This window comes from Oncorhynchus mykiss, chromosome 5 (genome assembly GCF_013265735.2).
Source record: "Oncorhynchus mykiss isolate Arlee chromosome 5, USDA_OmykA_1.1, whole genome shotgun sequence".
In the NCBI taxonomy this organism is placed as follows: domain Eukaryota; kingdom Metazoa; phylum Chordata; class Actinopteri; order Salmoniformes; family Salmonidae; genus Oncorhynchus; species Oncorhynchus mykiss.
This window is the reverse complement of record NC_048569.1, coordinates 26,978,172-26,995,324: the sequence shown is the minus strand read 5'-3', so window position 1 is coordinate 26,995,324 and position 17,153 is coordinate 26,978,172. Positions and strand designations below refer to the sequence as shown.

At 44.8% G+C, this 17,153-nt stretch overlaps 1 protein-coding gene across 1 annotated transcript in view; it reads left to right on the top strand.

The window, feature by feature from the left end:
- Nucleotides 1-17,153, top strand: part of mmp17a (matrix metallopeptidase 17a) — a 101,380-nt gene that overhangs the window by 69,056 nt on the left and 15,171 nt on the right. Inside the window, exons 4-5 of the mRNA XM_021602292.2 lie at nt 2,122-2,408; nt 6,683-6,859. Coding sequence (XP_021457967.1) covers nt 2,122-2,408; nt 6,683-6,859 — 464 coding nt within the window. The remainder of the gene's footprint in view (nt 1-2,121; nt 2,409-6,682; nt 6,860-17,153) is intronic.

The window sequence follows — 17,153 nt, the reverse complement described above, 5'->3', positions numbered from 1 at the left end:
TCCTTTAGCCATATACACTGAAGAAAAATATAAACGTAACATGTCAAATGTTGGTCCCATGTTTCATGAGCTGAAATAGAAAATCAGATATTTTCCATATGCACAAAAAGCTTGTTTCTCTCAAATTTAGTGGACAAATTTGTTCACATCCCTGTCAGTGATCAATTCACCTTTACCAAGAGAATCCATCCACCTGACAGGTGAGGCATGTCAAGAAGCTGATTAAACAGCATGATCATTACACAGGTGCACATTGTGCTGGGGTCAATAAAAGGCCACTCTCAAATTTGCAGTATTGTCACACAACACAATGCAACAGATTTGTTACGTTTTGAGGGAGCATGTAATTGGCATGCTGACTGCAGGAATGTCCACCACAGCTGTTGCCTGAGAATTGAAATCTCATTTCTCTACCATAAGCTGCCTTCAATGTCATTTTAGAGAATTTGGCAGTACGTCCAACCTGCCCCACAACCGCAGACCACATGTAACCATGCCAGCCCAGGAACTCCACATCCGGCTTCTTCACCTGCGGGATCGTCTAAGACCAACAACCCGGACAGCTGATGAAACTGTGGGTTTGCACAACCAAAGAATTTCTGCACAAACTGTCAGAAACCGTCTCAGGGAAGCTCATCTGTGTGCTTGTCGACCTCACCAGGGTCTTGACCTGAATGCAGTTTGGCGTCGTAACCGACTTCATTGGGCAAACGCTCACCTTCGATGGCCACTGGCACACTGAAGAAGTGTGCTTTTCACAGATGTATCCCGGTTTCAACTGTACCAGGTAGATGGCAGACAGCGTGTATGGCGTTGTGTGGGCAATGGTGGTGCCCCATGATGGTGGTGGGGTTATGGTATGGGCAGGCATAATCTACAGACAACAAACACAATTACATTTTATCGATGGCAATTTGAATGCACAGAGAAACCGCGACGAGATCCTGAGGCCCATTGTCGTGCCATTCATCCGCTGCCATCACCTCATGTTTCAGCATGATAATGCACAGCCCCATGGCCTGCATACTCACCAGACATGTCACCCATTGAGCATGTTTGGGATGCTCTGGATCGACTTGTATGACAGCGTGTTCTAGTTCCCGCCAATATCCAGCAACTTCGCACAGCCATTGACGAGTAGTGGGACAACATTCCACAGACCACAATCAACAGCCTGATCAACTCTATGCGAAGGAGATCAATCTGCATGAAGCAAATGGTGGTCACATCAGATACTGACTGGATTTCTGATCCACGCCACTACCTTTTTTATGTATCTGTGACCAACAGATGCATATCTGTATTCTCAGTGAAATCATGTGAAATCTATAGTTTAGGGCCTAATGAATTTATTTCAGTTGACTGATTCCTTATATGAACATTAATTCAGTAAAATATTTGAAATAGTTGCATGTTGCATTTATATTTTTGTTCATTGCACATATTGAGTAGCCAGCAACCTTGGCTAATGATAGTTATATGACTCTGGTTGCTAGGAAATAGAAAGAGGAGAATGGAAGAGAGAGGGCGAGAGTATGACTGCCCCCCTGTTTATTCAAATCCTATTACTGCTGTAGCAGAGGGAGAGACAGAGATACGAGGGAGAGAGGGAGAAAGAGAGTGAGAGAGAGAAGGGAGGATAGTGCCTCGAAAGCTATTCCTGAAAGCTCATTTTGTGTCTTTCTCCTCTCTCTCATCTCTTCGCAACTCAGTTCAAAGATGTTGATGCATTTGAACGCTATGGTCAATCTGTTTTCCACTGCGAGGACTCACCAAGCCATGAAATGGAAAAGGAGATACAATCAGTGTGTATCTGCAAATAAGCCCTATACTCATTCATGAACTGACAACCTGTTGAAATTTGTTGACCAGTGAATGCAGCTCTGCCAGTGTACTTGTACAGTATTCTAATTTTGACCTTTCCTCTCCCCCTCTCACTCTCTCCTCCTCTTATCTTTTTTCTCCTCTCTCGCCCTCCTCTCGCCCTCTTTTCCTCTACTCCTGTTCCTACTTTCATCTGCTTCCACTCTACTTGTCTCATCCTCTCCTTCTTCCCCTCTCCTCTTCTCCCACTTGGTCTCTTCCTCTCCCTCTTCTCCTCTCGTTCCTCTCCACCTCCAGGATACGTACCTTTCCTAAGGAGTCTCCTCTGTTGGGTCGAGATACGGTACGGGCTCTCATGTACTATGCTCTCAAGGTCTGGAGTGACATCTCCCCCCTCAACTTCCATGAAGTGGCGGGCAACGACGCAGACATCCAGATCGACTTCACCAAGGCTGACCACAACGACGGGTACCCCTTTGACGGGCCGGGGGGCACTGTGGCACACGCTTTCTTCCCCGGAGAGAGGTTCACAGCAGGGGACACCCACTTTGATGATGATGAGGCCTGGACCTTCAGATCACCAGGTGAGTGGTTGGTAGTTTACTTGGTAGTTTACTTAGTTGGTAGTGACTAGTGTGTATTGTACATGGATTGTATATGTGCTATACTGTTCATTTATTTGTATGAAGTACATTTCCAGAAGTTTGTGTGTGTGCGTGTGTGCATGAGTGCGTGCGTGCGTGCAATGCCCAGTGACACCTCACGGCTCTAGCAGTTGGTTGGTCAGCCATGGGTCACTCAGTCTGACTAGCCGCTCCCAGAATCACAGATGCTCTCATTAATCATTAAGTCCGCCTGCTGCTGCTAGGCTGATCGACTGCCCACCACTTCCCCCTCTCCCATCTCCCATTCTCATCTGCCTGAGTGGACTCAAGGTGCCCCCCTCCATCTCTCCCTTCCTGTCCATCTCTGATGGAGAAACTAATGCATTTTCTGTTATGTCCTGCCTGAGACAGAAGGAGGAAGAGGATAGCAGGTGAGCATAGACAGTGTTGGGTAAAAGAGAACGAGCTCCCCCTTCATCTCCCCACCTATGATGAGACTAGAACTACTGAGAGCACCCAGAGTCATATTCCACTCTAGCCAAGCCCAATACCTCCACATCGCTTGCCTTGATAAAGATAGCAAGACAACCAAACACATCTGGAAAGGTGAAGTGATGTAATGTGTGATGTATGCTGACCCCATGACCTCTCTGACAGGACAGATACAGTACATCACTCTCCCAAAGATACACCAAACCAGACCTCAGTGTGGGGGGAAGGAGAGGAGCAGGGCTGCGTGATGCAGACTGACCCAGCTGGTGTGCCGTGTTGATGGGGCCAGGCCGCCAGGCCGTGCTCTGGTCTCCCCCTGTCCTGCAGGAGGCCTCCTGGACAGCTGCTCAGTCTGCTCCAATTAGGGCTCCCAACCGGCCAGACCAGGCAGGCAGCAGATGCTTACACGGCGCCTGGAAGGTGGAGTACAGGGGGAGGGAGGGGAGAGACGGTGGTGGTCAGGGGAATACACCAGAAGATGGGCGGATAGAGTGGTAGATTCACTGATGTGGGAGAAAATGGAGGAAGATTATTGAAAAATCCATCTTTTCTCCAAGAATCTCACATCATTGGCACATTGCATGAATAAATTATGATGATGAGGAGGAAGTGAAGGATAATGGTAATGATGAAAATGATGATTTACCCTTCTCAACCCACCCAAGGACTGAGATCGCTCCAGTATTTGCTTATGATATGAATCCTTTAACTGAAACTATTGAATGCCCCACACCACCATCTAGATTCCTAGTATAATTTCATTGCTTGGATTGAACAAGGAATTTGGTCCTCTATTTATTTGTGTTTGTTTGCCTTGACTCTCTGGCGGGAGACGTGAGTCGTCGAGGCAGAGGAGCCAGTTAATTAAACAGCTCTTAATTTCTTCTCAGCTTCACAGTCCGTCGGGTGGTCACCACGGCTCAGTAGGCTGTGCTAACCACGAAGCTCACTTACTAAAACAGACACCAATGCCTTACCTTGGTGAGTTTTTTTATGTGTTGTATGGTTAATGTTGTGTTTACGACACTGAAGGATTGTTTTCTTTGACATGCGTACCGAAAATGTCGTTGGTGCTTTGGGTTAGATAAGAGAGTTAAACGTTAACTAGTTGTTCCTAGTTTTCTGTCATAATAGCGAGCCATACAGGTGATTCTTTCATCAAGGTGCTTTTTAGTCAGTCTGCAACAGGATTCAAGGCCTGGCCTTGGATCTCTTCCCTATCCCCTTTTAGATATTGGAGTGGGTTGTTGTTCCTGCAACTTTCGAACAAGAAGATAATCTTTGGAGAAGTTGTAAACTTGTAAGGTCAGGAGCTAGAAGTGAAACACGGCAGTTCAGCAGATTTCTGGGGCCCTAATCTTCTTAAGAAGGATGGACCTTATCAGAGGAATAAGGATTCCAGTAATTGCTTTCCCTCTCTCCCTTCTTTTCTCTCTCCCCTTGCCTATTTTCTGAAAACTTATCCCAGTGTATTGTTCTTGGCAGAGCCTTAGAACATTCCCCCCTATGAGGGCCATCTGCTAATGTGTTGTAATTAGCAATGAATTGAAACTGGGCGTTTGGAGAACAGCGTAGCTAGCAGAATGCTAAATGCTCCATTTAAGTTTGCTAGCGTTCTGCTCTCCACTGGTTGATTGACAGGGGAGACATCCAATGGGGTGGCCTGGGCAGACTCTCGGGGTCCGGGTCACATAAGTGGAGCCAGGGAAAGGCTGTTTTTGTTTTGACAGCAGGCAGATTGCTTTAATTAATTATCTCTCCGCTGGTTGCTCGCTAATGCGGAATGATTATGCTGGCCGAAACAAAAGGCTCATTAAGCAGGTGTGTTTTGATGACATTCGCAATTTGGCTTTGGTTCGCAACGTGTGTGCACACGTCAGTGTGTTCATGTTTGTGTTAGAGAGAGAGACAGAGAGAGAGAGACAGACAGACAGACAGACAGACAGACAGACAGACAGACAGGCAGGCAGGCAGGCAGGCAGGCAGGCAGGCAGGCAGGCAGGCAGACAGACAGACAGACAGACAGACAGACAGACAGACAGACAGACAGACAGACAGATCGTGAAAGAGAGAGAGAGAGTGAAATGATAGTGTAGAGGGGAGAAATTGCGCCACACTGCTCATCCACAATATCAAGCTGTCAGTCAGTCACTTAGTCTCCCTGCTCTGGCTGACTGGCTCCTCAGCTCCTCAGGGACGAGGCTGCACACCATGGCCAAAACGGCTGTACTCCATCACCACCACCACCACAGAGGAACAGCAGCCCTCTCTTGAGGAATGAAGAGAGACATCAGAATGGAGCGCTATTCATATATGGAGATGGAGTAACAGGGCATGGAGTCAGAGTGAACTAAAGCGTCCCTCTCTCTCCCCCGATTATCTCAGGTTCCACAAAGCTGATAGCATTTTGGCTGAGTAAACAATCACAGGGCTGAACCAGATGTAGTCTAAAGGGAATATGGTATGTTCCTCTCATCACACACACAGCCTTTACTATCATCCTCCACAGACCTCCTAAAGCCTACCAAGCAGGACCCTGGCCAGCTGTGGCTTGCTTATAGAGGGTCCCATCCCCAAATCTGATGGGACAGACAGACTCCATCTGGCCTGCACTCTTTCTCTCCCTCTCTCTGCACCTCCTGCTGCTAGCCATCCCAGACCAGACACCTCTTTTACCAACAGGGTCCAACTGAATGAATACAGCATTTAATTGAATCTAGAACATCAGCCAAATCTCTGTGTGGCAAGGTTTGACACAGGCAGTCAGTATGTTGTGTAGTCACAGGGATGAACACCACAGTGACTCTGTGTAAAATAAATGGCGCCGTAGATACCATGACCTCCCTGCTTCCCTCCCCGTCTCTCCCATCCTCTCTTTCTCTCATCCTCCCTTCGTCCTCCACCCTGCATACTCCTTAAATTAAATGGTATCATAACCTCCCTCCCTCCTTCCCTCCCTTCCTCTCATACATACTCCATTTCTCCACTCCATTTCTGCACAATGTGCTCCTGTAGATTAGGACATGTATTGGGCTTTCAATCACCCTGGTGACTAACCAGGAGGGAATATACCAGCACCTCGCTCCATTGTCTGTGTTTGAGTATGACATTGAGGCGCAGCCAAGCCTGTGCTAATCTAAGGCTAGCCATGCACACAGAGACAGGGAACCTAGCTAACTGTGGCATGCTGACACACACACCACACCAACGAGTTTGGTGGATGGTGGAGCCGCAATCTAAATCTCTTAGCCGCAGGTTTGAACTCTTAGTCTCGCTTAGCAGAGCCAGACTAGCAGGTTTTCTTTCTTTTTTTTTGCAAATTCCGCCGAGGAGGAGGAAGAGGTGTTTTTAGTCTGCTGTAGTCGCTCCAGGTGTCACTACATGCTCTGTGGATGACAGCTTGCGGCTCAGACTGTATTTCCATAGTTATCTCTCTATGCGTTGTGCCTAAAAGCATTAAAAGCGTTTGTGCCTGTCTGCTTCTCCTCTTAACTCTGACAATATGGAGATGTGTTCAGAAGTAAGAGAAACACACTCTGCAATCCACACACTTGATAGTAGAGGTGCAGTAGGTCAGTCCAACACTCAAAATGGAGAGTTGCGATAGTAGTAATAGCATTCTTCTGTCTGTCAGTGAGGTGTGTTTTCATGATATGGAAGCCATATCAAAGCTTTTTTCTGCTCCGATGGATGGAGAAATCTCATTGTTATCTTTCTCACGTCGGTCCTCCCTCTCTCTTTCTCTCTCTCTCTCCCCTCAGACTCTCACGGGATGGATCTGTTTGCGGTAGCAGTGCATGAGTTTGGTCATGCTATTGGCCTGGCCCACACTTCAGCCATAGAGTCCATCATGAGGCCGTACTACCAGGGCCCTGTGGGGGACCCACTCAAGTACAACCTCCCCTATGAGGACAAGGTCCGTGTATGGCAGCTCTATGGTAAGTACCTCAAATCGCCTCATCATCATGGGAAAAAGGCTGCTAAAGGGGTATACAGTACATAGCGACACAACACCACAGCTGCTTCTTACCCCGCAATGTTTCCCAACACTGTGACTAATACATACAGTGCATTCAGAAAGTATCCAGACCCCTTGACTTTTTCCACATTTTGTTATGTTACAGCCTTATTCCTAAATTGATAAAATCTTTTTTTTCCCTCAATCTACACACAATACCCCACAATGAAAATGCAAAAACAAGTTTTTAGATTTCTTTTGCAAATTTATAATAAAAAAACTAAACTGAAATATCACATTTACATAAGTATTCAGACCATTTACTCAGTACTTTGTTGAAGAACCTTTGACAACGATTACAGCCTTGAGTCTTCTTAGGGATGACACTACAAGCTTGGCACACCTATATTTGGGGAGTTTCTCCGATTCTTCTCTGCAGATCCTCTCAGGCTCAGTCAGGTTGGATGGGGAGCGTCGCTGCACAGCTATTTTCAGGTCTCTCAAGAGATGTTCGATTGGATTCAAGTCCGGGGCTGGTCGGGCCGCTCAATGATATTCAGAGACTTGTCCTGAAGCCACACATGCATTGTCTTGGCTGTGTTCTTAGGATCATTGTCCTGTTGGAAGGTGAACCTTCGCCCCCAGTCCGAGGTCCTAAGCGCTCTGTACTTAGCTCCGTTCATCTTTCCCTTGATCCTTACTAGTCTCCCAGTCCCTGCCGCTGAAAAACATCCCCACAGCATGATGTTGGTACCCTTCCCCAGATTTGTGCCTGGACTAAAAACCGATTCAAAATCTCTGGAGAGACCTGAAAATTGCTTTGCAGCGACGCTCCCCATCCAACCTGACTGAGCCTGAGAGGATCTGCAGAGAAGAATCGGAGAAACTCCCCAAATATAGGTGTGCCAAGCTTGTAGTGTCATACCTAAGAAGACTTAAGGCTGTAATCGTTGTCAAAGGTTCTTCAACAAAGTACTGAGTAAAGGGTCTAAATACTTATGTAATTGTGCATTTTCAGTTATTTCGAAAAACCTGTTTTTGCTTTGCCATTATAGGACAATGACCCCAAGTGTGTAGATTGACGAGGAGGGGGGGACAATTTAATCCATTTTAGAACAAGGCTGTAACGTAACAAAATGTGGAAAAAGTCAGAGTCTCAATACTTACCAAATGCACTGTATATATACCTGCCTATCTATCTACCTCTCCCATTCTCTCTCTCTCCACCCCCTCTATCCACTGTCTTGACGTTGTCATAAATACCTCTTCCCCCCTTTTTCCTCTCTCTACCCTACTGATGTGACATTTGAAAACTCCTTGGTTAACATAGAGATTCTGGGAACATCAGAAGGTGGGAGGAAATTAACTATATTCTGGTAATCCGACCAATTGAACATATGTGGTGGTACTTAATGAATATGATGTCCGTTCGGTTGTCATCTGAGACATTCTCATCGATGATAGGATGACATAAACTCTACAGTGGAAAGTCTACACATCAGAGTAATCAGATTCACATGGAATTGTTGTTCAATTTAAATGTTTGAATATAAAATTATTGGTGAAAAGATGAAATGTCATTTTAGGTTCATAAGGTTAGGGCTCTGCTCAATCAGTGGCCCGCCCCTGTGAAGAGACATGGGTTATAAAACTTTTCAGACACACCCTTCTCGCTCCACTATATAAAGCCTTGACGAAAATGTAACCTCCTGTTCCAAGTACGTGAGGTCTGCAGCCTCTGCGTTAAAAGGACTAACATGTCAACTACAGAACTAAGCCAACCTCAGCGTGAGCTTTGGTTGGCGAATGGTATGAACTTTGAACTCTTATTCACTACAGAAGTGATACCTCCTAGCTGTTGAGTTAGCCACCGCAGCTGCAAACGCGGGCTAGGAAAGAACAGACAGAGTATCCCGTCTACCACACAACGACGTTACTACAACGTATCCATTTGACCACCAGAGACATTCTTCAAAGGACAAAGGACTCGGTTTGGCAACACGGCCTTCCATCTACCACCAACCTACCGAAGCGCAGCTCAAAGTAAATATTTATTGCATTTTCCTTTTCCAAATGGGCGGTAATTTAGAATGCATAAGATACTGTATTTACAATAGCACAGCTTCTCCCTTTGTCCCTCAGTCTTCCCGCTCTTTCACTCAAACCCAGCCCCTTTTCTTTTGTGTAACCCGCTGTCATATCTGTTCCGCCCGCTAGGGACGTTTTCCTTTATGACGTAATTTGTAATCAAGGTATGATTAATTCTTTGTATATGTAATTCTGTGTGATTAGTCAGGTATTTAGTAAATAAATCATTAAACCCAATTTTGCATCGCTGATTCAACTTGTTAGCCAGGGTTCGTGAAGATAACCAAGAATTTACAACTTTCAGATGAGACTGAATTAAGGTGACGATTAATATTGACTGCTATTGATGTAAAATATGACTAGGTCTTTAAGAGTTTATTCGGAAGATAACAGCTCTATAAATATTATTTTGTGGTGCCCCGACTCTCTAGTTAATTACATTTACATGATTAGCTCAATCAGGTAATATTAATTATGGAGAAAGGATTTTATAGAATAGCATGTCATATCACTTAATCCGGCATAGCCAAAGACACAACATAATTGGTGCTCCCGTGCGAGGAATCTAAAATAGAATGAAGCTTTCATTTTGATTCAGCCTGTATAAAATTGAAAAGCAGATTACATAATATACCAAGTTTATTGTACACATTTTTGGAGTGTTAGAGACAAGCATTATTGGGTGTGTGTGTGCTGAAGATTCCCCGCCTCCGTGTTGTTCTCTGACGTAGTCAGTGGGTAATGTAAGCGAATACATTTCTGTATGAGAGCTGATAAAGCTAATTATAGAAATCTGAGAAATAAAGCATTTGGCCAAACGCAGGGCTATTTCTGCCTTGCGCGTTACAAACGCGGATAGGCTCGGTCATTATTAATTTCTCGAGCGAGGACAAAGAGCCAGCCGATTGAAATACAGGAGATATAAGCTTGACCAGCGATAGACATCCCTGTCTCTCTCACGTTTCCTTGCGAGTAGACCACGGTGCATTTCGTTGTTTGCCGCGTGTTCCAGTTAAAACATTGTAAAAAATTGCCGAAAAGGGTTTGAACATAATACGTTATAAGTAAAACCTTTCCCTTGCCAAGGGAATCCTATGTGCTGCATTTTCAGGCAAAAAGTAGGGTTAGCTTGCACGAGGTGCTAAAGCTAACAAGGGAAAATAGCCATTTTGTTTTCTTGTGCCACGTTGAAATCTTTGAAATAGTATCCAAATTGATGAGTTTCTAAATAAGACATTGTAAACTTTTTCCAAACTAACCTAGATGAAACAACTTCTCAGGTTATTTAAAGTTTAAATCCCAAATAGGTCTTATTTATCATTAAATTGATCAATCAGTAAAATTTGTTTTTTGCAAAACCATTCAGTAATCCAGTACTGACAGAAGCCCCGCCCCAGCGGGAATCCCATATGGCTTCGGCCTTAGGGAGAAGTGTACCACAGTGTTGAATGTTCCCAACATTTGATCTACTGTTTACACTTATGATATCCAATCAATGGAGATTGAATGAGACAATAATCCATACAATTTAATTTAAGTTAAATTGTTGAACATGTTCTTCCAATCAAATGAGACACTTTTAAACTTCTTATATTAACCTGGATGAAGCAACATCTCAGGTTAATTCAAGTTTAATACCCAGATAGCCCACACAGGTAGGATTAATCATTGGCATTGATTAATTAATTCAATTTGCTTTTGCAAATTCATTCACGTCCAACTTCCACATTACTGGTACGGTACTGATGGTTCGTCAACATCTATAAATCTATTAAACTTGTCTTTGCAGCTTCCAATGAATTCCAAACCCAATGTTTTCTAATAATGTGCAAGCTATCAAAGGAGGTGGTCACCACTCCTCCGTAATTAGTGAACCTCCACCCATAAAATAATTGATCTCTGACCTCAGCAGCGATACCAACCCTAATTATGCCATTAGCGAAAAGACAGACGAAATTGCAAACACAGGCTTTGTGACGGTTCTCCCCACTTTTGCACTGATGTATCGCCATAAAAATGTGGCATCGGTCCAATACCACAGTGCACAGCCGAAGCACGTGCCAGACATGGCTAACATGAGGGGACAGGTGGAGAGAACTGAGCAACTATTGACAAGAGCAGGAAATGGAAACATTCTGCTAGTCAAGGATCTGCATTTGAAATCTGAACAATTAAAAGTAATTGCAAATACTTATGACGATGAACGAGCACAAACTCTTCAACAAAATTGTTGTCTCCAGGAACAACTCGATTAAGCCAAAACTAAATACGATGTAGTCCACTCCAAACTAGATAAATCTGTCGAGTTATCTACAAACAGGAGCACGCAATTTGATAACATGCAGGCAGTTTTGTTGAATGTTACACAAGGTAACAATGTTCTACTCCAAATTCTGCAGACCAAAGACAATGAATTAGTGAACATAATGACTAAGATGGATGACAAATCAGCAGAACTCATTGAAGTCGCTGACCAAATGAATGATGAGAGAACTCGGGTGATGAAGATGGAAATCTTGATTTCTAAGCAAGCGGAAGAAATCTCATCACTGAATCTCTCGCTCCGTACTCAAAACCTCTATCTGCAAATCATAAGATAAGTTTGAGACCGAAAGGAGCAAGTGTGACACTCACGTGTCCAAAATCAGTATTCTAAGCACTCAAGTGGACTCTGCAATGCAGCAGAATACAACCCTTACGTACCATCTGGAGGAAATCTAGAATGGTCACGCTCCTCCGAGTGACTACCCATCCCAAGCAACCGTAGCCCTGTACTCAAAGGAGTGAAGACGATAGGTTTCAGACATTGCCTCCATTAAGTGTCCCTCAGTCTTCTCCTCTTGGCCATTCGGCACTGAGTAATATGGCGCCTCTTGGACAACAAAGCCAAAGCTTGGCTTCTCCTCTTGGCCTTTCGGCCCCAATTTCCCCACAGGATGAAGCCAACCCTCTCCGCTCGCTTGACGCGGAATACCTTGACAAACTCGTCAAGAATTTCCCCAACTTTGACCCCGTTCCAGGTCAGCCAAACAATACTGAGACGTTCCTAGCTGACATAGAGGACGCGTTGGATAGCTACCCGAACGTTACGGGTTCTGACAGGGTTTACCTGTTGAAGCGAATGTCGAATAGACATGCGACAAGGTTCATTCGCCTACAACAGCAACACGTGCTAAATGACTATGCTAAACTTGCCACAGCTTTGAAATTAGAATTCAGTGGTTCTGCAACTCGCAAACACGATAGCTCACTGGCTAAAACTGTCAAACAAGCTCGGAATGAACACGCACAAGCTTACTATCATAGGCTTCTTTCAGCTTACTTTGGCCTACTCGCTGAAACAGGCATGGAAGACCTGTTACCATTTAAACAAATGTTCCTGTCAAACATGTATCCCACCTTAATTACCTACTTGGGCCCTGCAGCCCACATTGGCTTGCCTATCTTACAACTCAGAGAGCTTGCAAGCACAGCTTTTGAGGCATCAAAAGCTCGCAATGCTAAGAGCCCTGACCACTCTGTTTTGAAGTTTGACCAGGAGCACTCACTCCAGTTAGAGGTTGCATTATCAGGTATTGGAGCGTTAAGAGATGACGCACAACAACAGTTTCTACCATTCCAATAACCTCCGCGGTCGAAATAACTGTAAAGTACGTCGCCATCAAAACGACTACCGCTACAATCGACCTGTTCACTACGTTCCTGCACCCAACCCACACAAAGTGTCAGAGCACAAGGGTAAGAAAGGGTTGAAGGAGGATCAAAACGTAGACCAATGTTCTCCAGAAGTTCCACTACGTGAAGAACTAAAGCGAGAAACATTTGAGAAAAGAGTAAAAGATAAGTCACAAGGACTAGACGGGGAATTACCGGACACCAGGTCCGCAGGAATTAACACCCTTAGCAAGGACATTAAAATTCAAATCTCTCCCGCTCTCACTCGAGACCCTATCCAGGGCCCGCTTGATCAAGAAACAAGCCCACGGGCTTTGTCTATAGACTCTGATACAAAGATTGCGAAGAAAAAGATCAAACGCTTCATTAAAGCCAAGCCCACTCAAAATCTGAAAATTCGATCTGCTTCCACCTTGAACAGAAATGACACATCACGTTATTGCGAACGACCACTCCACTTTGTGGGGAATATGTCCAGTAAACACGAATCGAAACGACCATACCTGGAAACAGTCCTGGAGGACATGCGCTAATTGATTCGGGTGCGACAATATCACTCATCTCTCAAACATTGTTTGATGATCTAAAAATGGCTTTGAAGCCAACTAAACGTTGGTTAAAAGTGGAACGATGCGACACTACACTTCGAGGGGTCACTCAGACTACCTCGTCTCTCACATTGAGAGTCATGCTGAAACTACACTTCCAGGACGTCTCGCTCGTTCACCCTGTGTATGTTACCAGCCTCGAAACTGTACCCCTGCTACTTGGAGCAGACTTGATGGATCGGTTACTCCCATTGATGGATTGGAAAACCAACCAGGTATGGTCACAGGCTACAGTGCCTTCTCCACCGACCACACTCTCTTCCCCTAACTCTAGCTGCAACGCAGTCATTCACGAGGGGTATCTGTCAAAAGCACCCCTTGGGAAAAGACGTTTAGAAACCTCTTGGTGCAGAATCCGATCCAAGGAGATATTACGATATCTCGACACATCCATCAGCCGATCTGATTGACCATTCTTTTCCTGATTTCGAGCCAGCTGTCTCTGTGAATGAGCAACTTCCCTCCTCCTTGCAGTCGTGCAATACAGTAGTTCAGATTAACTTCTCTTGCCCTTCGGACACTTCCGCAAGCACTGCGGTCGTTTCAGCAAGAAAAACATTGATGCGCAGAGTATACTCTGCTTCAGATGACACATCTGACACTAATGGCGTCAGTCCAGCAACTGACCCGATGACTCCCACTGGTGAAACACTTTGCGATTACACAGACCGATATCCTCGTCTCAGTTCGCAGGTACTGAAGAGGTTGCCACATGCGGACGCGGTGGTGACTGACAGACCTCGACAGCCACTGAGGGTGTTGAAGCACAAACACCTGGAGATTTGGTTGAAAGGTTACAGCCACTCTCATAATAACGCGGCCACTGACAACTCGTACATAGGGTCCGAACATTTCGTTTACGCCTCGGATACCAACACCACCCGCTGGTGGGGGGGTCCCAAGACACAAATTGGGGGAATAGTAGTCCAGACCCATGATGAGCCTTATCGAGGCTGGTGGGGGGGGGTCGAGACTATGGACAACACCGTATGAGGCCGCCAGAGCATAAATCAAATCTAGTTGTAAACTCCCATTTGAGAACAGTGAGGAGCAGACAGGCCCCTAGACGGGGATTATCTTAGAACACATCTAAGATAGTACTGAGGTGTACCACACTGGTCGTAAAGGAAGTCCAGTGGACTTGTCCATCTCCAAAACAAATGGCAACAATAATCATTCCTTGCCATGTGTAGTAGTCACTACAAGACAACTAGTTAAATGCTCTAATCATGTATTCCTGTAGGATAACATTTCAGAATAAATCGGTAGGACAACTGGACCCCTTGAGTACCAGTACCAATACCACAGTCAGTCCAGCAACACTCAGTAAGAGGATTAGTAACCTCACAAGTTAAATTGCTATTGATAATAGCAACATAGGAGTCACTCAGAGTGCAACACGGGGAAGGGAATCTCCATTGCACTCGTCCAATGGTTACACACGCCACTAATAAATAGAACCCTCCGTTCAGGAGAAAAGTTATTAGGAGTCATGAACCACGATCACACCATGTACGACTGGTCTACTACTTAGAGTACTTCCGTCATGAGGCTAGCTCCTCCGTGGATAACCTCGCTATGAAGTAGACTTCTTCCTACCTACCGCCACTACAATAGTGGAAGACAGTGACTGGTAGTAAAACCACTACAGACTCCCTCGACACCAATTCTGACTGACCTCCAGGCATTGACCTGAAAATTACCTAACTACGTCAGACTCATTCTGAACAAGTTGTAATCTGCCAGGATACTTGGTTTCCTTCCCTTGACATGTGCGCTTGCGTAAGCATAAACGCACTTGCACAACGAAACATCCAATTAGAATTTATGCTAGGATCACTGAAGGGTCCGAGCAAAATACCAGCCTTAGTAAAGTTGAACATTTATTTTGAGGCCTTTAACTCTACCGCTACAGTACTCTCCAGTTTTCTCCCCAGAAGTCCATAGGTCATCCCTGTAGACTGCCCAAAACTAGTGCCTTACAGCTGTAGACTTAACATATAGTTATCAACTTAGGACAGTACCCTAAGCAACACCCCGCAAATTAGGAAAGCCCTAGATATGACATTAGACAATACCATGATAGGGTCATTTTGCCAAGACCATGGACGTAGATGGAATACAGTCCAATTAGATGATTAAGGGGGCATAACTATATTTTGTTTTGTTTATGCTTTCATTCATTTTGTTTCATTTTCTTCAGCACGTAGAAAGTGACAGAGCCATAAACAACTTCCCCATACAACCATCAGTTAGTGCCACAACGCCGCTCATTTGGGAGGAAATGTAATGATATATTTCATGAGTGTGTGTGCGTTGTTAACATCTGCCTAAGTTACTGCCCAGATCTTCCAGTCTGGACGACCAGACGATGGGTCCGGAATGGCGATCCCAATCCGGACATCCGCTGCCCAGCCATGGAGCGGACTTCTTCATTTGCAGACACCCTACCCTGGTCGACCACACCAGAGGGGGGACTGCAACAGCGATCACCAATTGGACATCTGCTGCCCAGCCATGGAGCGGAAACCCTACCCGGGTCGACCACCAGATGGAGACCACAACGATGGTCCACAACCAGGACTGCCCACGGTCATTTTTATGTTGGTTTGCAACATGCAGGTTAATCGCAAGATTGAACCCAACATTGGGGGACTGTCATGACGTTGGCCTGGGGGTAGGTTTATGACAGTCATAAATACCTCTTCCCCCCCTTTTTCCTCTCTCTACCCTACTGATGTGACATTTGAAAATCCCTTGGTTAACATAGAGATTCTGGGAACATCAGAAGGTGGGGGGAAATGAACGATATTCTGGTAATCCGACCAATTGAACATATGCGGTGGTACTTAATGAATATGATGTCAGTTCGGTTGTCATCTGAGACATTCTCATCGATGATAGGGTGACATAAACTCTGCAGTGGAAAGTCTACACATCAGAGTAATCAGATTCACATGGAATTGTTCTTCAATTTAAATGTTTGAATATAAAATGATTGGTGAAAAGATTAAATGTAATTTTAGCATCCAAATGAGAGATTTGGGTTTTCATAAGGTTAGGGCTCTGCTCAATCAGTGGCCCGCCCCTGTGAAGAGACATGGGTTATAAAACTTTTCAGACACACCCTTCTCGCTCCACTATATAAAGCCTTGACGAAAATGTAACCTCCTGTTCCAAGTACGTGAGGTCTGCAGCCTCTGCATTAAAAGGACTAACATGTCAACTACAGAACTAAGCCAACCTCAGCGTGAGCTTTGGTTGCGAATGGTATGAACTTTGAACTCTTATTCACTACAGAAGTGATACCTCCTAGCCGTTGAGTTAGCCACAGCAGCTGCAAATGCGGGCTAGGAAAGAACACACAACAACATTACTACAACATATCCATTTGACCACCAGAGACATTGTTGAAAGGACTCTGTTTGGCAACACGGCCTTCCATCTACCACCAACCTACCGAAGCGCAGCTCAGAGTAAATATTTATTGCATTTTCCTTTTCCAAATGGGTGTTAATTTAGAATGCATAAGATACTGTACTTACGATAGCACAGCTTCTCCCCTTGTCCCTCAGTCTTCCCGCTTTTTCACTCAAACCCAGCCCCTTTTCTTTTGTGTAACCAGCTGTCATATCTGTTCCGCCCGCCAGGGACGTTTTCCTTTATGACGTAATTTGTAATCAAGGTATGATTCATTCTTTGTATATGTAATTCTGTGTGATTATTTAGTAAATAAATCATTAAACCCAATTTTGTATTGCTGATTCAACTTGTTAGCCAGGGTTCGTGAAGATAACCAAGAATTTACAACTTTCAGATGAGACTGAATTAAGGTGACGATTAATATTGACTGCTATTGATTTAAAATATTACTAGGTCTTTAAGAGTTTATTCGGAAGATAA